Source organism: Columba livia, chromosome 3, assembly GCF_036013475.1.
Source record: "Columba livia isolate bColLiv1 breed racing homer chromosome 3, bColLiv1.pat.W.v2, whole genome shotgun sequence".
NCBI classification, from domain to species: domain Eukaryota; kingdom Metazoa; phylum Chordata; class Aves; order Columbiformes; family Columbidae; genus Columba; species Columba livia.
The window spans coordinates 609,181-634,271 of NC_088604.1; the positions used below are offsets into that span (position 1 = coordinate 609,181).

At 57.5% G+C, this 25,091-nt stretch overlaps 2 protein-coding genes and 1 long non-coding RNA gene across 14 annotated transcripts in view; 2 read left to right on the top strand and 1 right to left on the bottom strand.

Annotated features, from left to right (window-relative positions):
- The window catches only part of ASXL2 (ASXL transcriptional regulator 2), a 101,334-nt gene extending 86,886 nt beyond the window's left edge, over positions 1 to 14,448 (top strand). For both annotated transcript variants that reach the window (XM_065055405.1, XM_065055406.1), the window contains 4 exons: positions 1,953 to 2,049; positions 3,266 to 3,371; positions 5,170 to 5,899; positions 7,602 to 14,448. In XM_065055405.1, the coding sequence (XP_064911477.1) occupies positions 1,953 to 2,049; positions 3,266 to 3,371; positions 5,170 to 5,899; positions 7,602 to 9,917 (3,249 nt within the window). In that variant the 3' untranslated portion in view covers positions 9,918 to 14,448. The remainder of the gene's footprint in view (positions 1 to 1,952; positions 2,050 to 3,265; positions 3,372 to 5,169; positions 5,900 to 7,601) is intronic.
- Positions 14,449 to 19,178: 4,730 nt separating this feature from the next.
- Positions 19,179 to 23,428, bottom strand: LOC135578951 (uncharacterized). Its single transcript, XR_010471046.1, has 2 exons — positions 23,168 to 23,428; positions 19,179 to 20,057 (listed from the first exon to the last, which is right to left on the bottom strand). It is a non-coding gene; the product is annotated as an uncharacterized LOC135578951 (long non-coding RNA).
- Positions 23,429 to 23,585: 157 nt separating this feature from the next.
- DTNB (dystrobrevin beta) overlaps positions 23,586 to 25,091 on the top strand; it is a 181,351-nt gene continuing 179,845 nt past the window's right edge. For 4 of the 11 annotated variants that reach the window (XM_065055423.1, XM_065055425.1, XM_065055428.1 and 1 more), the window contains exons 1-2: positions 23,587 to 23,740; positions 24,245 to 24,323. The gene's annotated coding sequence lies outside the window, so the exon portion shown is untranslated. Of the gene's footprint in view, positions 23,741 to 24,244; positions 24,324 to 25,091 lie in introns of all 11 variants that reach the window. The other 7 variants (XM_065055424.1, XM_065055426.1, XM_065055427.1 and 4 more) reach the window with 4 other exon arrangements.

Consider the following 25,091-nt stretch of genomic DNA (forward strand, 5'->3'; position numbering starts at 1 on the left):
GTCCCCGGTTCTGTCCCCGGTTCTGTCCCCACACTCTGCGGCAGTTCTGTCCCCGGTTCTGTCCCCGGTTCTGTCCCCACACTCTGCGGCAGTTCTGTCCCCAGTTCTGTCCCCGGTTCTGTCCCCACACTCTGCGGCAGTTCTGTCCCCAGTTCTGTCCCCGGTTCTGTCCCCACACTCTGCGGCAGTTCTGTCCCCAGTTCTGTCCCCGGTTCTGTCCCCACACTCTGCGGCAGTTCTGTCCCCGGTTCTGTCCCCGGTTCTGTCCCCGCACTCTGCGGCAGTTCTGTCCCCAGTTCTGTCCCCGGTTCTGTCCCCACACTCTGCGGCAGTTCTGTCCCCAGTTCTGTCCCCGGTTCTGTCCCCACACTCTGCGGCAGTTCTGTCCCCAGTTCTGTCCCCAGTTCTGTCCCCGGTTCTGTCCCCACACTCTGCGGCAGTTCTGTCCCCAGTTCTGTCCCCAGTTCTGTCCCCACACTCTGCGGCAGTTCTGTCCCCAGTTCTGTCCCCGGTTCTGTCCCCACACTCTGCGGCAGTTCTGTCCCCAGTTCTGTCCCCAGTTCTGTCCCCAGTTCTGTCCCCGGTTCTGTCCCCGGACTCTGCGGCAGTTCCGTCCCCAGTTCTGTCCCCGGTTCTGCCCCTGGCACAGCGAGCGGGCAGCACTGATGAGCGGTGGATTCTGCGCCCTGTAGCCCATCAGTAGAGATTTGGACTAAAAAAGAAATCTCTGGTTTTGTATGTCCCCATAACGGCCGCTCCTAACCTAAACCCTAGAGATCTCTCGGTAAACCTCACCTGACAAACCTCCTGGGAGCTGCTTCCACCATTTGGATTACTGCCTGACAAATGCTGCTTTGGGAGAAGCGGTGGTGTTTCTCTTACAAACCCTGCACCGCTGAGCATTCGCTGTGCAGATCTCCCCGTGGAATCGGATGGATCCTGTGTCTGAGCAGCTGGAGTTTGCTTGTTTGTTCAGATTTATTATTTATGGCTGAAATGAAGCACAGCAGTTTTGCCCACTGCACATTTTTGTGACTTTCTGAATGATATGCATGTGTTTGTGTTTCTGGTAGTGAAATTCCACATCGACTTCTGTGGGATAAAGAGATAAAGAGCACAGCAAACCTCATCCGTGTTTCATCACCCTGGTTGTCATTTCCCCCACGCTACGTTCTGCTCCGAGCCTCACGCTTTCTTGTTTGTGCCCAACCCTGCAGCTTGAGTGCCCTCTTTGGTGAACCAGCGCTTGAAGACTAAATGGATTTTGAGCTTCGTTTGTCCTGAATCGGGCACGAATATGGCCATAGACATTTCCAAGTTACTTTTCTATGCTACCTTTTCTGTCCTTCCTTTTCCTTCACGTGCTTTTCCCGACTGCTGCTGCTCCGGCTGGTGGCTCAGGTGGTGTCTCGCCGTTGCTTTGCAGCTTTCCGAGCCCGTGCGGTGCCGTTCCTGAGCTCCCCTTGCCATCCAGGCCGGCCGCTGCTCTCGCGTGTTTGTGCAGCAGCAGGACGCTGGAGAACTGGGCTGAGTATCAGGAATAACATCTTCCCAAAGGGCTGTGGGGCGTTGGAACAGGCTGCCCAGGGCAGTGCTGGAGTCACCAGCCCTGGAGGGTTGGACAGGAGATGAGGTTCTCAGGACATGGGGCAGTGGTGGCCGTGACAGCGTGAGGTTAACGGTTGGTCCTGATGATCTTAAAGGTCTTTTCCAACCAAAATGATTCTCCGATTCTCTGATGAGGAAAACTTACCATGGCCTCCTGGATCCCAGACTTGGCTTAAGCACAGGCTTAACAAGGCTGTTTGTTTTCTTCTGAGGGGGTTAAAGGCAGATCCCAGAGGGATTTGTGGTGATGTCGGGACTCTCGCTCATTTTCAGATCCCATGTGACAACATGTGACATTCATCTTCCCAGCCCGTTAATACCTTTCTCTTTGCTGCGTGTTGCAGGTCGGGGCGGATGGTCTGATGAAGCTGAATGGCTCCGCGCTCAACAACGAGTTCTTCACGTCGGCCGCCCAGGGCTGGAAGGAGAGGCTGTCAGAAGGTAAAACTGCCCCAGACGGCGGAGCAAACCACTGGAAAGCGTTGGGCTGCTCAGTGCTCGGGGAACGTGTCAAACAGACTTGGTGTGCAGGTTGGAGCGCTGCAGTGAGTTACTGGGCAGTAATCAGTACGGCCGTGAGACTAAATGCGATTTAGAACTATCTAATCTCGTGAACACAGAGAGGGCTGCGGTAAGGAATTGTCTTTTGAACTTAACATGTGGAAGAACGAGCAAGTCTCTGGAAGAAATGAGAAAAGAAGGAAAAATGCACTTAGAATCCTGCTGAAATGGCAGGAAAGCTGTTGTTCTCAAGTTGGGGTAGCTCAATATAGCCCACTGCTGAGCTCAGGAGAGAAATTATATTCCCAGAGTAACACACTCTGTCACCAGCCAAGTCACCTGGGCACATGTTCTTGTTCGTCTGCCCTTCAGGAGTCACTTGAAGAAGGAATTACCATTTCCCCATGCCCCAGTGATTGACTCTCAGCGGCTTTTCCACAGCAAACGCCTCCTGTTGTGGAGGGCTAGCCCTTCATGTCGTGTGGGTGCCGGGTGTCTGTGCTCAGCGGTCGGAGCTGCTCCGTTGTTAAAACCGCTCCTGGTTTTGACCACCATCAGTTGGTGCTTTCTCTTGAATGCTTCTTAGAAGGAAGGAGGGTTGGACAGACAGGATGAGGTTCTCGGGACATGGGGCAGTGCCAGGGCTGGGGAACGGGTGGACTCCATGATCTTGAGGGGCCTTTCCAAACAAAATGATTCTATGATTTCTTTACCATTTCCTTAGTAATATCTTCAGCTCCTTTGGGAAATGGCACTTGTGTAGTGTGTGCACACCTACGATGTATGTCCTGAGTGCAGATTTGTATTCATTTAATAAGCGCTATTTCACAGAAAGCATCTGTTGACACCAGAGTGGACACTGACGGGGAAGGGACCTGTGACAGTGTGAGGTTAACAGGTGGACTCGATGATCGAAGGTGTTTTCCAGCCAGCCCAGTTCTGTGGTTTGTGACAGTGACACATGAAGCTGTTGCCCGTGCGGCGCGAGGAGCGGGTGGCAGAGCAGCTCCTGCGGCTCGGGAGAAACGCCGAGTCCCGTGGGCAGGGCTGCGGTGTCACCCGCTGCGCAGGGGACTCCTGGGAGACAGCACAAGCCTGAGGGCTCCTGTGCCCTCAAATCCATAGTTTTGAAGATATCCTTTGTTGCCTTTTGCAGGTGAGTTCACACCAGAAATGCAGCTGAGAATACGGCAAGAAATAGAAAAGGAAAAGAAGGTGGAGCTGTGGAAGGAGCATTTCTTCGAGAGCTACTACGGTCAGAGGTGAGACTGCCAGCATTGCCTGTCCAGACGTAGCTGCTGCTGCGTTTGTCGTGTGCTGTCCCTCCAGAAACTCCTCCTCCCCGGTCCGGCAAGCTGGGGCAGGTCTGTGGCTCCATCCCGCTGCCACGGAGCCGAGAAGGTGCCGAGGGATCCCGGTCAGAGCGATGTGTTCTCTGTCATGGTTTCTAACCCTTTCCCCAGGGTGGGCAGTGCTGGTTCCCTCTGGTGAGAGCATCCTTTAGATTTCCATGCGCGCCTCCTCCACCCCGTCCTGTGACACCTGGAGACGCTCCGGACGTTCTGCCGGTGTCGGGGTTCCAGAGACAAGGGCTGCACTGCCCGAGCGTGTCGTCCCGTCCCTTGCAGCCATCACCTCCTGCCGAAAATCTCCTGCGCTTCCCGCAGCTTCCGTCAGACACAGCCTGGGTTGAGCTCCCGCGTCTGCCAGCCTCTCGTTCGGCTGTTTCCTTTGTGCTTCAACATTTTCCCATCCCTCTCTGTAGAGGAGTTCAGGTTTCTGTGCAAATATATATACTAAGAAACTTGAACGGACACATATAAATAACTAATAGGGACTTGGTTACCCTGCGTCCCGGCAGTTAACTGCTCCGCTCGTCCTTGGGCTCTCAGCCCATTTCACTCCCTTTCAGCTGTGATGTTTTCACTCTCTCAAGCATTTGGACTATTTCAGGCCCTGGTTTTATCATTCTGTGGTCTGACAGCTGGGGCTCTGGCTGGTGTGGGGGGGTGTGTGCCCGTGTGTGTGTGTGTGTACATGTGTGTATGTACACGTGTGTGTGTGTACACGGGTCTGTGTGTGTGTGTACGTGTGTGTGTGTGTGTGGAGCTGCGGTGCCACGCGAAGGGACACGGGGCCGGAGCGCAGGGCCCTGCAGGCGTTACCCAAGAGCTGTGCGTGGTACCTCACCCGCTTCTCCAGTGCTGAAACCAGCATGGGAACACCTGGAGCTCGCTGGTGGCAGCTGCAAGGTGACAGTCACAGGCTTGAAGCTTTAGGGGCACAGGGGACAACAGCACAGCGTTGAGGTGACATGCTCAACGCTGAACTTCAGTTCTCTCTGGCTCCTAAGAGCTTGTCTGGTAGAAATCAGCCCTGTAGGTTCATCAGTCTGGCTTCGTCAGACTCTGTGGGTTCATGTTTGGGCAAAAAAGCAGATTTGATAATCGGTTAAGAGGGGTGGATGATGTCAGTCCTACAGCAGACGTCACTCTGGGAATTAGATTCCCAGCTTGTTCTTTTCTTTCCCAAATCAAGATGAGTAACACGGGCCCTGCTCTGGGCAGCAGCGTGGGCGCTGAGCTCAAGGCTGGCAGCGGTTCTGGCACCAGCCGTGTTCCTGGAGACACCTCTCGGTGTTCCTGGGGACACTTGTTGGTCTCCCTGTCTGCACATGTCACCCTGTCTGCACGTGTCACAGTGCTGGCTGTGCGGGGTGTCCGTGTTGCACAGACACGTCCTGGTGGCTCCTAAAGGGAATATTGACTGTTGGCCCAATTTGTGTGGTTTGCAACCTGGGAAATTCGTATCCAGTCGGAGGACTGGAGTGAACCTGTGTTCCATGTGTCTCATTTAGCTTGTTTCAAACTTTACGATTAAATTGTGTTTCACGTGGAGGTACTAACAGCACGGAAGGTTTTCAAAGATCATGGTGTAGAATTAGGTGTGTGAGACATTTGGTTTGGGTGTGGTACATAGAACCCTCTCTCAGTTCTCATGAAGACAGTATGTTTTTTGCAATAATGTTTTACAAAATAAAAATTCTGGCTTTATTGACAGTTCTGGACTAAGTCCCGAAGAGTCCAAGAGACTGACAGCAAACACCAGCCCTGCCGAGCTGGAGCCCGAACATCCCGCAGCTGAGCAGCCCAAATGCATGACGGCCTCACCGGCACCGGCCCTGGCACCGGCACCGGCACCAGCCCGCGGGGAGACGGCTGCACCCACAGAGCCTAAAGCACCGGTGGCTCAGGAAGCAGCAGCCACCAGAGGAGGAGCAGAGGAGAGCGGGGAGGACCCGCAGCCCAGAGCAGCCAGAGCCGCGGGTGCCTCGGGGTCCCCGGCTGGGAGCGCAGCAAAGCCCAACGGCCATGCTGGCCCTGGGCAAGAGAAGGTCCAAGGAGAAGCCATTCAAGAGAAACCCCCGGTGGCCGGTGGCCAGAAGGCAGAAGAAGACAGAAGGCACGTGGCAGCCCAGGCAGCGCCAGCCATGGAGCCGGGCAGCACCTCAGCTTCGGCTCCGACCAAACCAAAGAGCCCCGGCGCGGGTGAAGCGGCAGCGAATGTGAAAAGTCCAGAAGCACCGGAGAAGGCGTCCCCCGGCAGTGAGGACATGGAGGTCAGCGTTGAGGCCCCTAAGAGGAAGGCAGAGAGCTGCGAGGACGCTCTGAGCACTCCTGAGAAGAAGCCGCGTGTCTCGGAGAGCTGCCAGCCGGCGCCGGCGTTTCGCAGCCAGCCGCAGCCCTTTCCCGCCGCCGGCACCGCCGGGCCGCGCGTGCCCCCGCTCAAGGTGAGAGACCTGGAGAGACGCCCCGACGCGGGGCCGTGCGGCCGGTGCTCGCACAGAAATGCGCTCTCAGCTCTGGTTACACTGGTAATTGCCTTACCTGCTTATTAGAGTGATGGAAATATTTGATGCCAAGGTGTAAAAGCTCAACTGTTTGCTAAGGGGAAGCCGCTGGCTCCAGGTCTCCCCTGTACACGTGCATCTGGTAAAAGATCTGGGTGGGAGCTCAGAGGATTGTGCAGAAGCCCGGGGCTGAGTGCGACAGGGAGTTCTCGCTGGAAGCGGCAGAGCTGCGGATAACAGAACCGTGCAGCCGTGCCAGCGTCCCCAGCAGCGCAGGAGCAAACGGGGCCGGGAGGAATGCTCCCAGCAGCTTCCTCTGTTGTACCCGGTCCACAAACCACAGTGTTTACCTGTGTTCAAAAAAAGACCACGTAGCAATAGCGCAGTTCTGGTTTCCACAGCTGAACGCAGCGAGGTGCCAGAATAGCAGGCTCTTGTAGGAACATCTCCATTTAGCTGCTGAGTCTTAGCCAGACCTCGATAGGAAGGGAAAGGGACAAGGAACCGCTCGAGTCGGGCGTTACGGGCCCTCCCGGAAAGTGGTGCGGAGATCACACGAGCGCAGGTGGCGCCGAGCGGTGACAGTGACCGCGTGAGCCAGAGCAGAACAGGTTTGCACAGTCACGTGTGCTGGACGGACAGACCGGTTGGTTTCTGCAGGATAAGGTCTGCGGTTTTCTACCAGAATTTGCTCTGGTTAACGTTCCGCTCCCTGGTTTGGGGCAGGAGTTGTCAATGGAAAACTGCGGGATTCCTCTATTTCTGTACGGCCTAGGAATTCATCTCTCTGATTAAGATTCTTTTAGACTAGGAAGAACACAAACACGTCGTTTTAAGAACAGTTCATTATTGTCACTGTGTTAGTAAGTACAGCATGAAGGGAGGAGAGCATTAATAAAATTTGTTAGTGACACAAAACTGGGGGAAAACTGTCAATAAAAGAGAACTGAAATGCCATGCAGGAAGAACGTTTGACCTTCCAGTGTCAAAAAAATGGGATTTAATTTAGTGATAGAGTGCATTTAAGGACGATTGAAGATAGTTTCTCCTGTAAGGTAGAAGACCTGTCATTCCTCAGAAACCAGCAAGTGGTGACCTGGTTAATCGGGGGGCAGCAGGTGTTGCGGACAGATGGACACTGATGTGACCTTAGAACAGACTCGCTTACATCTTGGCGGTGGAGACAGAGGAGCACGAACCCGAGTGCCCAGTTCTCAGCTCTTGCGTTCCAGGGCGAACAAACGTACAGCGAGGGAACCGAACCACGAGGGGAGAGGAGGACGTGGCTTAGGACTGAAATATTGGCATTTTACCTACAGATAATAGATTAGCATTACTGTGTATAAAGATACTGAGGAGGAAGCGTAACCACACAGGGGTAGCAAAGCAACGCAAAAGGAGCAGAATGTTGGCTGTTGAAAAGGATATAAATGACATAGGAATAAAGGATGGAGCTTGGAATAAGGGACATGGGTTCAGCGGTGCGCGAGGCAGCGGGAGATCGCACGCAGCTGTGGGATCCGGCTCAGAGGGGTCGGGGGGGTCTCAAAGGGGTTTCTCTAGAGCTAAACTGTAGACACGTAGATCCTCAAGTCGTGCGTTGTTGGCCGTGTCTCAGCTGTGCTCTTCTCCTCTGTTGCAGATCCCCGTGTCCAGGATCTCCCCGATGCCATTTCCCGCGGGCCAGGTCTCTCCCAGGGCATGTTTCCCGCTCTCGCTCACCAGTCCGGGCCGCAGAGGGGCCAGAACCTTGGCCGACATCAAGGCCAAGGCCCAGCAGGCCCGGGCCCAGCGAGCAGCCGCCGCCGCCGCTGCCTCGGCCGGGGGGGCTGTGCCGGGGCCTGGGCCGGGCGGCGGGGGGGCCCCTCCGGGCGGCGGAGCAGACAAGAGTAGCGCAGCAACGGGGGGAGCCGGCCAGGCGGGAGCTGGAGGAAGAGCACTGGAACTGGCAGGAACTGGAAGCGGGGGAGGTTCGAGAAGGTTTCTTCCCCACTGCGCAGGGACCCCCACCCACATGGAGACCCAGGCCGCAGAGCAGGCAGCCCCGCGCAGTCCTAGAGCACAACTACAGCAGACCCCCGCGCTGCAGCCCGCAGCTCCCGCCGCTGCCACAGGCACCGGCTCCTCGTCCTCCTCCGCATCGGCGCTAGAGAACGCGGGCAGAACCGGGCAGAGCGCCCCCAGCACGGCTGCGGATGCGGCTCCAGGCTCCTCACGTGCTGGTGGCGGGGATGGGCCGGAGAAAGCCCCATGTGCTCCGGGCCAGGGCTGCGGGCCACCAGCCCTCAGGGACGGAGCGCTCGGCGTCGCGGCGTCCACGGCCAACGCCAGCAACGTAACCAAGGTGGCACCCGCGGCCGTGGGAGGGAGCAGCTCAGATGTCTCCAAAAGCAAATGTCCATCGCCCCTGGTGTCCTCACGAACACCCGCCAGCTCGGGAGCCCAGGCCGGGGTCACGTCTGTCCCACCCTCCAACGCTGTGTCAGCAGCACCAGGCCTTAAAACTCACACAAGTCCAAGCTCAAGTGCAACCCTCCCAAAACCCAGCTCCAGTATTCCTGCCAACAACCCTTTGGTCACGCAGCTTCTGCAAGGCAAGAACGTCCCTCTGGAGCAAATCCTGCCCAAGCCTCTCACCAAAGCAGAGATGAAAACCGTCCCGCTAGCTTCTCACGAAGAAAAAAGGGCAGCAGCAGCAGCACCCAGTGCTTCCAGTGCAGCCGGGAACGGCGCTGGAGCCGAGGGCGGCGACAGGCAATCGAGTTTCCCCCCCCAGCAGCTCGGGAAGCTCTTCTGCCAGAACAGGCCCCTGCCGCACATTCCACGGACCTTTCCACCGCCCCCGGGAAAGGAGCCGGGTCCGGACCAGCACCCGTGCCACGAGGCGCTCAGCAAAGCCACGCAGGAGCAGATCCTGCAGACCCTCATCAAGAGGGTGCAGAGGCAGAATTTGTTGCCCGTCCTTCAGCCCTCCCAGCTGAGCCTCCCTCGCGCGGGCTTCCAGGTGGAAACCAGCTCCCCCAGCCAGAGGCTGGTGCTGGGCTTCGTGGGCAGGAGGACGTCCAAGCCCGCCATGTCTGGGCATTACCTGCTCAACATCTCCACCTACGGCCGGGGCTCGGAGAGTTTGAGGAGAGGCTTCTGGAACCCCGACAGCCGCGTGTGTGTGAACAGCCCCGCTGACGGCCCGAAAGCAGAGTTTGGGGAATGTGAAGGGCCGGGCGGCCACAGCAGCAGCGACGAAGGGGAGGAGGATGACGAGAGCACCGGTGACGAACGGGAGCAGGTCAGTGTAAAGGAGGAGCCCCAGGGCTCTGGCCGGTGTGAAAAAGAGCAGGTATCACACAGCATAAGTTCGCCGGATTACAGCCCCCTCGCTAAAAAGGGGGTAGCGACGGACGCGGCCGCCTCTCAGCAAGCGGCGGTCGGCAGGGAGAACGGGCAGGCCTTGGACAGCACCGCGCTGGCACGAGATTTCCTTCACGCCGCTCAGGAGCAAGTGGCACAGGCGATGCGGGGCAAAACGCCGAGCAACCCCGAGCGTTTCGGTGCTGCCGCCCCGTCCCCGGACCCCGCACAGCCGCCGAAGCTGCCGGGGACCGCGGCGGCGCAGCTCCTGGCGCCCAGTTACAGCGGCACCATTAACGTGTCCACCGGGCCGGACGTGAGCCAGGGCTCGCTCATGACGGGGCTGGCCGACTGCAACCAGCTGGCCAGCAGCATGGCCAACGTCATGTCCTTCTCCGTCACTGTCACCGCCATCCCCGCCGGCTCCGGCGGCCACGGGCAGCCCATCCCCGGCCAGGCCTTCACGGAGGACGGCGGCGCCGAGGATCCCCCCTCCAAATGTTACTGCAGGTTGAAAGCCATGATCATGTGCAAGGGCTGCGGCGCCTTCTGCCATGATGACTGCATCGGGCCCTCCAAGCTCTGCGTGTCCTGCCTCGTCGTGCGGTAACCGAGCCCGGCGCGGGAGGAGCACGGCGCGGCTCTGGGGTTTGCTTTCGGAATTACGTTGGGAAGAAACAGGAAATTACTGCCTTGCACAAGAGACACGTTACTGAATCAGGAATAGAGAGTAGAGTCCTTCTTTCATTAAAGAAAGAGCACCTTCTTGTACAGTGAGTCTAAACTGCGCTCAACTGCGTGAATTGTGACAAGAGTTTGCACTTAAGGAATTCTGTAAATATGTCACATTATTTTGTTTAAAGATATTTTTTCAGTCTTTTAGGAGAGGTGGTGTTTGAGCTGTAGTTCGATTAAGCGCAGCCCGCTCCCCGGCACGTGCTGAGCTCTGCGCCAGGCGGGGGACAAGCCCCCACTCAAACTGTAGCCTTTTGTCCTCTGCACGAAGAGGAGAACGGGATAATCCAGAGCTGAGGTGTCTGTGCTGAGCGCTGGCAGAGCACGGAGCCCCCGGGGGTCACCTCTGCCGCTCACGTTTCAGCTGAAACGTTTCCCATTGGAAGGCATTAACGTCGTCCCAGCCTTTCCCGTCATGGCCGCTGGGCTGTGACCGCGCTGTGCAATATTGGCTGGTGTTCCGGTGTGCATGCCCCGTCCTCTCGGGTCAGGGCACTGACCTGGTGTCCCCGTTTGCTACTGGTGAATACTGAAAAAGGCAACTGTACTAACCATAGGATTCCAGAATTTAAATCGCTAAACCAGCCCGGTACCCGATACCAGTAATCCCAGATCCGTTTAAAGCAGAGGTCACGCATGTGCTGAGCTGTGTTGCGTTTCCGGATTGTTGGACCAGCAGGAACCTCCTGTTGGAGGCGTTTCCAGTGAGCTGGGAAGCGCCGACCCCTCGCTGTCACCGCACGTGGTGGTGGTCATGGGCAGAGCTGTCACCGCACGTGGTGGCGGTGACGGGCAGAGCTGTCACCACACGTGGTGGCGGTGACGGGCAGAGCTGTCACCGCACGTGGTGGCGGTGACGGGCAGAGCTGTCACCACACGTGGTGGCAGTGATGGGCAGAGCTGTCACTGCACGTGGTGGCGGTGACGGGCAGAGCTGTCACCCGTGGTCGCGCTGCTCTTGGGACGGTTCCTGTGCCCCACCAGCCCCCGGCAGTCAGGCCTCTCATTTCTGTAGGTCTCTGTTTAATGAAGTGCGGGGACAGGAGGACGCGTGTCTGTTGGGCCTCCCCGTCAGCCCTCAGCGGATCTCGGTGTGTCCGGGTACCGAGCCGGCGTGGCGCAGCGTGGGCCGTGCTCAGCCGAGCTGCGGGGCTGCACCGCCGCCGCGGCGGGACACAGAGGGTGACGCTCGTCCTCGCTGTCCCTGCTCACACATCGTCCCCTTTGATCAATCAGAGTTAAAGCCGTTACAAAGCGGTTCCGTTCCTGCGGGAGGAACGGCCGCAGGCTGGCCAGGGAAGCGCCGAGCTGCGGTTTGATGTGTTGGGGCGTGTCCGTGTCTCACCGAGACTCTGGGTGTCGTTTCTCTTCCGAAACAACACGAGGGTCGCCGGTCCCCTCCAGCCCCGCGTTGTCGCATCCCGGTCAGGTGACTGATCTGTGTCTTTTTGATGGAAAAGCACTGAATTCACTTTTAATCCAAAGGCCTTTTTAAAATGAAGCAATATTAAGAGGAGAGGTGGGACAGTGGTTTGCGCTCCTCAGCCTTTCCTCCTCTCTGCCGCGGGCTGCGCCGCGGCGTTGTCCCCTCGCCGGAGCCGCCCACGCTGCCGGTGACCCCGGCACGGCCGCTGGAGCGGGGTGTGTGTGCAAGGAGCGGGTAACGGTAAAGAGAAGAGCTGCGGAGTTAATCCCAGCACATTTCCATTTCCGTCCCCGTCCGGCGAGCGCCGGGTCCTCCCGGCAGCGTGAGCGGGTCTGTCGGCCAGAGCTGCCGCGCATCCTGGTCTGTTGTGCTCGTGGTGAATTGATGGGGGAGCAGTGACCCCCACTTTCTAGTTCTGCATCTCTGCTCAGCCAGCCGGTGGCACAGAGCATTTAAGGATTAGAAAGAAAGTCCTTTTTTTTCAATCTGTAACGGAAATCTCAAAAAAACATCCCAAACCCCACACCGAATGACCCCAGTTTCCCTGCGGAGCTGCGCGGTGCTGGGAACAGGGTCGGTCCCTTGCCAGCTCAGCCCGTGTCCGGGCACGGAAGGGTTCAGCAGCGCCGTCCCCAGACACGCATTCCCCCGGTCTCGGATCCCCCACCACAACCCCATTCGAGATTGATACAAACTGAACTGGACAAGTTGTTCTTGCCTGAACTGAGAGCGAAGAGGTTTCGCTGGCACAGTTGGATCAGTTCTGTTCACACCTCGGCTTTGGTCGCTGTCATTTTTCTTGCCTGACAAGGCGGCATTAAAGGGGGAAAGAGAAGATCATAGAATCATAGAATCATTTTGGTTGGAAAAGACCTTCAAGGTCATGGAGTCCAACCATAACCCACCCTGTCCCTGCCCCATGTCCTGAGAACCTCCTGTCCGTCTGTCCAGCCCTCCAGGGCTGGTGACTCCAGCACTGCCCTGGGCAGCCTGTTCAATGCCCCACAGCCCTTTGGGGAAGAAATTGTTCCCACATCCAACCCCAACCTCCCCTGGGCAACTTGAGGCCGTTTCCTCTGCTCCTGGCGCTTGTTCCTGGGGAGCAGAGCCCGACCCCCCTGGCTCCAAGCTCCTTTCAGGCAGTTCAGAGATCAGAAGGTCTCCCCTCAGCTCCTGTTCTCCAGTGAACCCCCAGGTCCCTCAGCCGCTCCATCACACAGCCGTCACTGTCCCACCGCGAGGAGACCACGGTGGCTCCGGCCTCGTGTGGGACCACGCACGCACCTTGCGCAGTGACGGGGCTCTCAGCCTGCTCAGTGCCTTAGGGATCTTCAATGGATCAGCACTTTTCTTGGGCTACTTTTGTTCTGTTCCTTTTTAAGACAATAAATTCTTTTAACTGCATGTCTTTGGTTTTCACCAATGCTTTGAGCCACTGGGTGCAGCCTGATGGAACCACCTCCACAGGTTCGCAAGGGGGCATTAAGTCGTTAGGAAATCGTTAGAAATGACGGGGCTGGGTGTAATAAGCACTTACAGGTGAGGTCGGGTCGGGTTTGAGGGGAAATTGAGCTGCTGCGGCTCCGCTCCTCCCAGCATCGCCCTCCTGCCGGCACATAAACCCCGCGCTCGCACACCAAGGGATGGCGCGACATGGCTCAGAACAGCAGACTTTGCCTCCCCAGGAAGTAATTTAATAGCACTATAGTAAATACTGACATATAACCTAAGGTAAAACCTTCTCAAAGTCTAATGTCAAACAAAGTTTGCGGCAGTAAAAGCGACTTGAGTAAGAAAAGATACTTGGATTGAAATTTTCCCTCTCAGGCCACATCCAAGTCCTGCAGCGTGAGAACTAGAAATACAGCTCGATGGAGTTTGAGGTTCCAGCGCACAAATCCCCCGGTCAGGTTGTTGGTGGGGGCGCGAACACGGCTCGACAAACGAGCTGAGCTGTGGACATGGATTGGGAGCCATGGGGACGAGTTTAGTGTCACATCTCGACGTCCCTTCTTGGATCACAGACCAGGGTGCTCGGCAGCCGCGCTGCTCGGGGAGCTGGCTCGTTGTGGTGGGGGTGGGAACCAGCAGCGGGTTCTGGCCGAGTCACCCGCGCCAGGACGGTCCCAGGGGGTCGGTGTGACCCACGAGTCACCCGCGCCAGGACGGTCCCAGGGGGTCGGCGTGACCCGTGGTCGGCGTGACCCGTGGTCGGTGTGACCCGCAGGAGGCTCCAGCCCATGGTCAGTGTGACCCGCGGAGGCTCCGGCCCCGAAGCCACGCGTGGCGATTGCGCAGCCGAAGGGCACGGTGGCTGTGTAACTACCACATGGCACCGGGGAAGCCGCTGGTCATGGCAGCGCCGGCGTCGCCCTCGGCCCCTGCGGTGGCCCCCGCGACATCGATAGCCAGAATTGTATTTGTTTGTATTTTTTTTAACGCTATACATTTGATATAACTGAAGATCAATTTTAAGAGCTTACAGTAATATATTTTAAGTAATATATATTTTAGTAACTGTAAAAAAGAAACAGGCAAAGGATGGTTTACGAAGTCGATCAACAGGGTAGCGGGGCGTGCGGTTTCTCAGCAAGGCCAAGGACACTTTTATTACAGGAGAACTGAAAAGAGTCAGTTTTTCCACTCATGCAATAAAAATGGGAATTGTCAACAGGAGGAAATCCAAGACTGTTTCCTACGCGCTTTCTTGTTCTGCCAGCTGGCCTGAAAACACAGTTTAGACGATACTGGACCTCTGTCTGTCTTTTGCCTTTTTAAAAGGGATTTAAATTGGAATAGAGGGTATGTACAGAAAAATCGAGTCGACACCATTTTAAAATGTATTTTTACACAAATAATATAGAAAAATCATATTTTACATAAGAATTTTAAGTATTTGAAATCTGTATATATATACTGTATGTACTTCATATATTCTTTATTTTACATTTTCAATGTATTAAAAAGTATTTGAGCTGTTGGACTGAGCATGTAACGATGTTTAAGCCGTGAAGGGGGTGGGAGGAGGCAGCGCCGGGGCCGGGCAGGGCGGTGCGGTGCGGTGCGGTGCGGGAGGGTTCGGCAGTTCGGAGCACACAGGACGGTTCTCGGTCCCGCTCCTGTCTGTGTTTCCGTTAATATTCGCTCGTGTCGCCTCCAAACCGCCCGGAACGACCCGTGGTGAGCGCGAGCGGGGTGCGTGTCGTACCCCGGCACCGCTGCCGGCACAGCCAAAGGGGCGCTGCCGAAGCTCCTCAGCAAAACCAGCGCCCGAGCGGCTCCGGTCGCTGTGCCGCCGCCGTTGTGATAAGTAGCTCGGTTTGTTGTGTGAGCATCGTACGGTGCTTTGGGAGTTCAGACACCAGAGTGCAGCGGTTCCAAGGAAACTGTCACCGCGGGTCGTGTTTGACGCTGTTGGTGAGAAACCCCTGCAGGGGATGGTGCGCTGCGGCTGTTGGAGACCAAAGCTCCTGGGAAGGATCCGCGGGGCCCCTCAGCCGGCGGCTGATGCTGCAGCAGCGCTGTGGAGCGCGGGAACACGAGTCCCTGCGGAGACAGAGCACACGTCCCTATGGAGACAGAGCACACGTCCCTATGGAGAGAGAGCACACATCCCTATGGAGAGGGGGGACACAAATCCCTATGGAGAGAGAGCACACATCCCTATGGAGAGGGGGGACACAAATCCCTATGGAGAGAGAGCACACATCCCTATGGAGACAGAGCACACATCCCTATGGAGAGGGGGGACACAAATCCATATGGAGAGAGAGCACAAATACCTATGGAGAGGGGGGAACACAAATCCCTATGGAGAGAGAGCACACATCCCTATGGAGTGGGGGGGACACAAATCCACAAATCCCTGTGGAGAGAATGGGGGGGACAAAAATCCCTATGGGGAGAGAACACAAATCCCTACGGAGAGGGGGGAACACAAATCCCTATGGAGAGAGAACACAAATACCTATGGAGAGAGAACACAAATCGTTATGGAGGGGGGGGAACACAAATCCCTATGGAGAAGTGGGACACAAATCCCTATGGAGAGGGTGGACACAAATCCACAAATCCCTGTGGAGAGAAGGATGTTACACCAATTCCTATGGAGAGAAGGATGGCACACCAATCCCTATGGAGAGGATGGCACACCAATCCCTATGGAGAGGGGGGACACCAATCCCTATGGAGAGGGGGGACACCAATCCCTATGGAGAGGATGGCACACCAATCCCTATGGAGAGGGGGGACACCAATCCCTATGGAGAGGGGGGACACCAATCCCTATGGAGAGGGGGGACACCAATCCCTATGGAGAGGATGGCACACCAATCCCTATGGAGAGGGGGGACACCAATCCCTATGGAGAGGGGGGACACCAATCCCTATGGAGAGGATGGCACACCAATCCCTATGGAGAGGGGGGACACCAATCCCTATGGAGAGGATGGCACACCAATCCCTATGGAGAGGGGGGACACCAATCCCTATGGAGAGGGGGGACACCAATCCCTATGGAGAGGATGGCACACCAATCCCTATGGAGAGGGGGGACACCAATCCCTATGGAGAGGATGGCACACCAATCCCTATGGAGAGGGGGGACACCAATCCCTATGGAGAGGGGGGACACCAATCCCTATGGAGAGGGGGATGAATCTCCCAGGAGATTCCCGCGGTTGTCACGCACACAAGCACCCGCAGGAGCCCGGCGGGAGCCGCTCCCGGCCGCTCTGTGTCACTGGGACTCGCGGGGAAGGAAACGGTGCGGGAAACGGAGAAACAGTCCCACGTCAGGCTCGGAAAGTACAAACCCAAACCTGCAACGGCAACGGGTGGTGTATCCCGCTACAGTCACTGCTGGAGACCTCGACAGAACAAACCCCGCACACAGCTTGTCCTGCCCTGCTCCTCGCACACCAAGGGGCTTCACTCCATAGGCAGCTGCGCTATACGTCCTGCTGGGGGTGTGTAGGTCTGTAGGGGCTGTGCGGCTGTACGTATGGACACACGCTGCTGGGGGTGTGTAGGTGTGTATGGGGCTGTGCGGCTGTACATATGGACACACGCTGCTGGGGGTGTGTAGGTGTGTATGGGGCTGTGCGGCCGTACGTATGGACACCCAGGTGTATTTTAGCTACGTGTCCATAGCAGGCCCCGCTTCACCTGGGGCTCCTGGTGACGCCGCACCTTGCAGTTCCAGGTGCGGCCCGCGGTTGGGTGGCAGCCGGGGTCAGGGCGCCCGGGCCCAGCGCGGCTGCTGCCTCCTCGGCTCTGCGTTCTGGCACAGGCGGTTTGGCAGCGTGACCCATTTTGCTGTGCAGGTTCCGCCCCAGCGCGGCAGCGCTGGGAGGGCCCCGAGAGCCGAAACAGCCGTCTGTGGGCGTCACTTGCGGACCCGTGAGCCTGAGGAGGTGGCGGCGCCTGGACACGCAAAGCGGCCCCGTGCCTTGTGCCTTACTGCACATTCCGTCCCTCTTCTTGTCATGTAAATCTACCTGCTTTATACAGGAATGTACAATACAGTGGTTCTTCAGCACACGGACAAATGTGTATCTTTTTCAGATGTCAACAGGAATGTGCAGATAATATCCTTCAACAAACCACTTCATTTTAGAGCTCAATAATTCTTACGAGTGTTTAAAATATTCCTTTCACTGTCGCGCCTGCATTTAAAGAGATGCCGTGCCCTCGGCACCGCTCTTTCAGCTCTTCTATTCGTTACATGTTGCTCTGTCCCACTATTGCTGTTCACCGCAGCCACGTGCTGTCAGTGTGAACAGCGCCGGCCGTGCGCTCAGCCTGTTCCTCACCGGAAGGGTTCCAACCGTCCCACGGTGTTCCGCACACACAGTGTTTCTGCACGGTGTGTGATCAGCGCTCTTGTGTTCCCCGTGCAGCCCACCAAGGTCGGTCCTACAACCATCTACCCTTGTGCTTGGGTTTGTTCCTTCGACAGCTTGTGCTGGGGTCCGAGGTGGCACCATGGAGCTTTCCTTTCCCTCTGGTGTTCTGTTCAGGACTGGATGGAGTGTGACGCCGCCGAAGCTGCAGATGTCAATGAGAAGGAACTATCTCCTGTGCCCGGTTTCCTGTTGTTTTAATGGAGTCGCACCGCTGGGGACCGCTAAGCACGTCCTCCTGACGGAACCTCCGCCCGGACTGACCACCAGAGCCCGTTCCACAGGAGAGCGTCTGCAGCCTCCTCTGCTGCCGTTGTGCAGCTGGTTCTGCAGCTGGCGCAGGAACACTGGGCGCTTGCGGGACCTGTGTGACATTACCGGCTCCGAGCCGCTTATCCGCCACTAAAGGAGAATGACGTTTGGACAGGACGGATCTGTAGGGTTTTACTCTCCTCTTGACGCACGTGTCCTTGCCCACAGATACGAAATGAACTTGCACGTGCACAAACTGAAGGGAACATCCATTTCTAATATCTAGATTCCCTACGCGGGGGCTTTCGGGCGGTGACAATGAGAAGCAGCTGCAAAGGCCAGTGGGGCATTTCTAAGCATCGGTGCTGTGTTCAGATTCACGTCTTGAGGGCAGCACATTCTGCCTCTCGCTCACTCGTACAGCAGCAGGTTCTGCAGGCGCCTGTTACCCCTGGTCCGGAAAACAAAGCAGGAAAAGGCCATTTAGCGAAACAGCATGAATTTCACCCTGGTGATGGTAAATTGAATTCTCAGCCATACAGGATGTTTTAAAGCGTGTGTCACCAAGTGCAAATGGAAACGCTGGGAAACAGCATCTCCTTCAGCTATGGATGAGGAAGCACCGAGTCGCTTTGGTATTGAAAGAAGCCAGAGGGGTTTTTAAAAGGAAAGTCCGTCAGCCAAAAGAGACACAAAGTGCAGGAGTGACGACCCTCACCAACAGCCGCCCCTCTTCTTTATCAGCTTAATTTAAGTTTTAACTTTACATCTGTAACTTAAATAAACCAGAAACTCCAGAGGGAGAAAACTCTCTTAAAACCAGACTGGAACAGCCTGATGTAACTTCAAAGCTGTCTCCATGGATCTGCTCCTCACGCGAGGAACCACATGAACCACGGTGAGCTCCAGAGGTTCCTTCTCACCCTAATTACTCCCTGGTTTATTAAATATAAGGAGAGCTCATGGAATGCACGGACCGCAGAGCAGCAAAGCTGTGTGTGAAGGCAGGGGGGTCAGGGCAGTCGGCAGGCTGAGCGCACAGCCGGGCTTTTCTCAAGCTCATACGTTGCCTCTGCTTTCCACGGACACTCGCGCTGTGCTGTCTCGATCCACCTCCAGCGCCACAGTGTTTCATTTCAAACGCTGTCGCTCCGTGGCACAGCGCAACGTCTCACAGGGCATTCGGGTAACCGCGGGTCCGCGACGCTGCAGTTCCGCAGAGCAGGGCAGTAACTGGCCGCGCTGGGCGGGTGGTGCCGCGGCCCTTCGGCAGCTGCCCCGGCAGGGCCGGGCTGTGCCCCGCGCTGCTGCCGGCACCACGACCGACGCGGCGGGATTCACCGGCCGTGCCGCGGCGCCTCTGACCTCCGCGTCCCAGCCGCACAGCCAGGGTTCCCACAGCCAGCGCAGGCAGTCCAGAGCACATGTCACCGCAAGAACCGCTGCCCGAAGGCGCCCCGCTAGCCGCGTGGGGGGATCTGGGTGTCCACAGCAGGCTGATCTACCTCAGTTCAAGGTTTCTCAAGCCAGCTGATAAGAATCCTGCTCAGAGGGCTCCGTTTACAAAGATACAGGCATTTAAAAGTCTCTTTATTCACCCAACATGGCACTGTTAGCACCCATAAACCCCTTATCTACCCCTGCACCTGCTTAAACGTCTGTCTTATCTAACGGAATAACCTCCAGTCCCAGTCAGGAAGTGGCTCCCGGCGCCCAGGCCAAGCAGAGGAGCCCGCTGTGTGTGCAGAGCGTCCTGAGACCCCAGGCGGGGACCCCACCGGGGTACGGCCGCCGCCTTCGCACCGCGGCACAAACCTCTCCTGCTCATACCCAGCTCATTGTCCCGAGACTACTCCGGTGCACTGTACGTAAGGACGCGCCCTCTCCGCACACTGTCCGCTGCTGTTTGGCTGCAGAAATATCCTCCGCACTTTTGCTGCAGTTCCTCTTTTTAAAACGTTTTCCCTGGAATGGCTTGGAGAGGCGGTGACGGAGAATGGAGCAATCCTGAGCATCCCGGGGGCAACTGTGCTGCCAGAGCACAAGGGAATGGAAAGAGTTTTGTGCAAACGGTACCCATTCATCTCCTCTCCCAGGCAGTGACTTTGGTTTGGGCCACAGCCCGGCCTTGCTTTCCCCTCTGTTAAAGAAAGGCTTTAAGCCAGGAGACTAAGTACACAGCAGCGTGACTATATTGTCCTGTTTTCGCTGAGCAACCCACAGCGTGTGAGAAGGGAACAGTCTGTTCCGGAGGACTCGGGAGCGGCTGGTGCGAGCGCGAGGCCGTTCCCAGCTCCGGCTGACAGATCGTGGGGATCTGGGGTGTCCCTGCGGCCTGGGCAAAGCAAACGTCACTTGTGCCCTCAGGAAGGGCACGGCAGGTCCAGCCCCTCCTCCGTGCCGGGAAAGCGGTGCAGTGAGTCTGGGAACCATTCTGGAACAGAAGAAAGGCAAGAAGGTGATTGAGAGCGGCCAGTGAAGACAAAATCGTGCCTGACCAACATCATCACCTTCTGCAGGGAAATGACCGACCTGGGCCACGTGTGATGAGGGCAGCTGTGTACCTGGGTTTCAGCACAGCTGTTCAAGCTCTCGCCCATCACACACTGATGGAGAAACTGGTGGAGCACAGGGCAGATGAGGGGACAGCGGAGCGGCCCGAACGCTGGCTGAGCTGCCAGCCTCAGCGGGTAACGACCGGTGGCACAGGTCACTAGTGGAGTTCCCTGGGGTCGGTACTGGGTCCAGACAGGGAACATCTTCATGAGGGGGCAGGTGGGGATGCCCCATCCCCGGAGACATCCCAGGCCAGGCTGGACGGGGCTCCGAGCAACCGGAGCTGGTGCAGATGTCCCTGTCATGGCAGGGGGGGCTGGGGGAGATTTAACTGTCCCTTGCCAGCCGAACTATTCTGTGATTTGATGACAGTGTCCGATGCCAGCACGTCTGCAGAGGACAGGAAACTGTGAGGAGCGGGTGACACTCCAGATGCTGGTGCCACCATTTAGAATGGCCTCGGCAGGCTGGAAAAATGGGCAGAGAGGAACCTTGCCAAGCTGCCAAGTCCTGCACTCGGAGGAACAACCCGTCGCTCACAGGCGTGAGGCCGCACGGCCCCTGCACACCAAACCCTGTCAGCCTGCACAAAACCGTGATTCCGTCCAAACCGCCAACCGGGAATGGCCCCGTCCCACCTGAGAACTGCCTGGAGGAGGTTTGGGAGAACAGGAATTGGGCTGGAGCTTGTATATACCTAATGGAATTTAACAAGGGCAAGTGCAGAGTCCTGCATCTGGGCAGGAACAACACAGGTTCCAGTATAGGTTGGGAAATTACATATTAGAGAGCAGTGTAGGGGAAAGGGACCTGGGGGTCCTGGGGACAGCAGGGTGACCATGAGCCAGCACTGGGCCCTTGTGGCCAGGAAGCCAATGGTACCTGGGGTGGGTTAGAAGGGGGTGGTCAGTAGGTCAGAGAGGTTCTCCTGCCCCTCTGCTCTGCCCTGGGGAGACCACACCTGGAATATTGTGTCCAGCTGTGGCCCCTCAGTTCCAGAAGGACAGGGAACTGCTGGAGAGGGTCCAGCGTAGGGCAACAAAGATGATTAAGGGAGTGGAGCATCTCCCTTATGAAGAAAGGCTGAGGGAGCTGGGGCAGTTTAGTTTGGAGAAGAGGAGACTGAGGGGGGACCTCATTAATGTTTATAAATATATAAAGGGTGAGTGCCATGAGGATGGAGCCAGGCTCTTCTCGGTGGCAAACAATGGTAGGACAAGGGGTAATGGGATCAAGCTGGAACACAGGAGGTTCCACTTCAATTTGAGAAGCAACTTGTTCCTGGTGAGGGTGGCAGAGCCTGGCCCAGGCTGCCCAGGGGGTTGTGGAGTCTCCTTCTGTGCAGACATTCCAACCCGCCTGGACACCTTCCTGTGTAACCTCATCTGGGTGTTCCTGCTCCATGGGGGGATTGCACTGGATGATCCTTTGAGGTCCCTTCCAATCCCAAACATACTGTGATACTGTGATATACACACCAAAATACATTATTTGCTTCACTGCTTCAGTGGTTAAACAGAACCATCAAATCCCAGTGTCAATGCCTATGTCCTGCTGCTATGGAATTCACCAGCAAAACCAACCCTCCCCAGCACCTCTGCCTGGCTGGTTCTGCTGCTGCTCGTGGGCCTGACTTCAGGATTCGGGGGAAATACCACGTCCTATCACTTACAGATATATAGCTCAGAGTGAACAACGCAGCACTAGCTACAACGTCTAAGCAGCGCTTTTTCTTCTCATTTTCCTCTTGGCTCACGGCAAAGTGTCTCCCACCCACACACGCCACGTGTGATGTAAGAATCCTGTTCCTCCCCCAGGGGCACAGAAAACATTTTGCAGCAGCAGCCGCGGCATTTGCACCCAGGGAGGCTGAGCAGAGGGCGCTGCACACGCGGCCGGCCCGTCCGCCCACACACACTCACGGGCTCGTCATCGCTGTCGTTGCTTGTAAAACGCCCGGTTGCCAGCAAGCCAGGCTCTTGGTCTCTGCCCCCAAGTAGCAAGTGATAGGATGAGGGGAAACGGCCTCAAGTTGCCCAGGGGAGGTTGAGGTTGGATGTGGGAACAATTTCTTCCCCAAAGGGCTGTGGGGCATTGAACAGGCTGCCCAGGGCAGTGCTGGAGTCACCAGCCCTGGAGGGCTGGACAGACAGACAGGAGGTTCTCAGGACATGGGGCAGTGCCACAGTCGGTTGGCGTATGGCTGGACTCAATGACTCTGAGTGTCTCTTCCAATGGAAGTGTTTCTATGATTCTCTAACACAGATGATCGCTGTGCAACAGCGTTATCCAGCCCGGCACCGATGGCCAAGGACGGAGCAGGGGACACTGTCACTTGGGAAACAGCTGTTCCTGTGCTGCAGGATGCAGCAGGTGCTCTCAGAGGCTCCTGGGGAACAAGCGACACATCCTTCGAGTGCACGTTTCCCCGGCAGCCTGAGCTGCCCCGCCAGGGTGCTGGGGGTACAACCCCAGGACCACAGAACCCCAGAGTGCCAGGGTTGAGGGGCCCTGGAAAGCTCATGCAGTGCAATCCCCCCATGGAGCAGGAACACCCAGATGAGGTTACACAGGAAGGTGTCCAGGCGGGTTGGAATGTCTGCACAGAAGGAGACTCCACAACCCCCTGGGCAGCCTGGGCCAGGCTCTGCCACCCTCACCCCAACAAGTTGCTTCTCCTCTTGCAGTGGAACCTCCTGTGTTCCAGTTTGCACCCATTGCCCCTTGTCCTGTCCCTGGTTGTCACCAGAAGAGCCTGGCTCCATCCTCCTGACACTCCCCCTTTCCATATTGATCCCCAGGAATGAGTCCCCCCTCAGTCTCCTCTTGTCCAGCTCCAGAGCCCCAGCTCCCTCAGCCTTTCCTCACACGGGAGATGCTCCGCTCCCACCGCAGCACTGACGCGGCCGAGGCGCTGCAGCAGCACCGCGGGGCGCTCTACCCGAGCCGCGCGTTCCCCGGCTCCCCGGGCGGGTCTCCCTCCGTTACCTGCGGCCGTTTGCCGGCTCCGCAGCCGCCTCCCCGGGCCCGCGGTGCCGCCGCTCCGGGCACGGCCGCCCCCTCAGCCCCACGTGGGGGCGCTGCGAGCCGCCGCCGGCGCGCGCTGGGGCAGCGGCGGGAGCGCGCGAGGCGGCGGCCGCGGATTGGCTGGAGAGCGCGAGCGCGCCTGGGGCCCGCTGGCCTCGGCCGCCGATTGGCTTGAGAGGAGCAGGGAGCGCGCGAGGTGCGCTCACGCACGTCCGCCGCCGGAGCAGCGTCCGCCTCGTGATTGGCGGCCAAGAGGCGTCGCACGGGGCGGGGCTAACCGCTTCGGCCGCCGATTGGCTGGCCGCGGCGTAGGGGGTGAGGCGGGCGCGGGATCAGATTGGCGAGAGTGCGCGCGTGCCTGCGGAGGCGTGCTCGGATTGGCTGGGCGCCGCGAGGCGGCCGGGGACCGTTGGAGCGGGGCGGCTGAGGCGCTTGGCCGCCCGTGCCCGTGGGGCCGGAGCGAGCGGCGCCCGGAGCCCGCGCTCCGTGCCGGGCGGCGCGGGACCCCCTGCCCGCTGCCCGCGGGACACAGAGGTGCGTGCTCGGCGGGACGCGGCGGGCGCCGGCGGGGCTGAGGCGGGCCCGCTGCGGGCACCGCGACCGCCCGCGGGTGGGAGGGTGCCCGGGCCGGGCGCGGGGGCCGGCGGCAGCGGGCCCGCGTTCCGCCCCTCCCGCCCGCGGGTGTTGGCGGCGGCGCCGGCCGGAGCCCCGCGCCTCAGCCCGCCGCGGCCGGTGCTCCGAGCGGGCCCCGCGTACCCTGCGGAGAGCCCGGCGGGTCTCCCGGCCCCTCCCGCTCAGTGCTCGGCGGGAGCGGCCCCGGCGCTGCGGCCGTGCCTCGGGCTTTCCTCCGGCAGCCGAGAGGTGCTCGCAGGACGCGGCGCCTGCAGCCGCGCTTCCGCGGGACTGACGGGAGCCGCAGTCGGGGCAAAGGCAGCACCATCACAGTCCTAACTGCAAATGGGGGCAGTTGTCATTTTCCTGTGGAGAAAAGTTTTGTTCTGGTTTTAATTTTTATTTGTTTTCCCTCCATCTTTTTAGGTTGTCTGTAAATGTTTGAAGAAGGAACCGAGCCCAGGAAAGTGGAAGTTGCCCTGAGAGACCTCTCAGTGTAATTCAGGTAATGTGGTCTGTTGTGACTATTGAACTTACAAAAGCTGTATCGTGTAACTGATTGCAGTCGCCTGTGCGCCCCACTCACGTTACCGAGATTGGAATTTGTCATTTGTGACAAACTTCCAGTATGAGGTAGTGAATTCTGCATTTTATGTCGGGTATTGGACATGTAAAATACTCCTGTGTGAGAAACAATCATGTATTTAAAAAACCCACATGGCTGCGTTCTTGTGCAACAGATCCCTGAGCTGGGGCGGGTGACACGATGGATATTCTCAGACACCGTCACCGGTCCCTTGTTGGTCCCCGGAGAATGGGCTGGACAGCACAAAGATACTTTGCAAATTGATTCTGTGTTGCTTGAAACCCCATGTCGAATAGAGTCTGACTAGTTAAAATTTGGTCAGTAGTTGTGTGTGACTGCCCTCTAAAATGCTTTGTACTTTCAGTTTTCTGTTCTTGCTCTGATTCCTAAACCTGACTGTAAAGTCTGATGTTCTATCTGGTGCAGCTGCCCAGTGACAAATGTTCCATGTGCCAGAACCACTGGTTTAAAAAGTCAGAAGTCTCAGTTCCAGGTTTAAATGTTGGGAAATGCTGGACTGAAGAATTTGTGTTTTTTTTCCTCCCCTCTCCCCATCTGTTTCTTCCCCGGTAGGTGTATGTGATCCTGTACTGCTAGATGGTATCGTAAAGTACACCCGAAGGAGAGGAGGCACCCCAAAAGCGTTGCATTAAAACTGTTGCCTTTTGTGTTTCTTTTTCTCCAAAG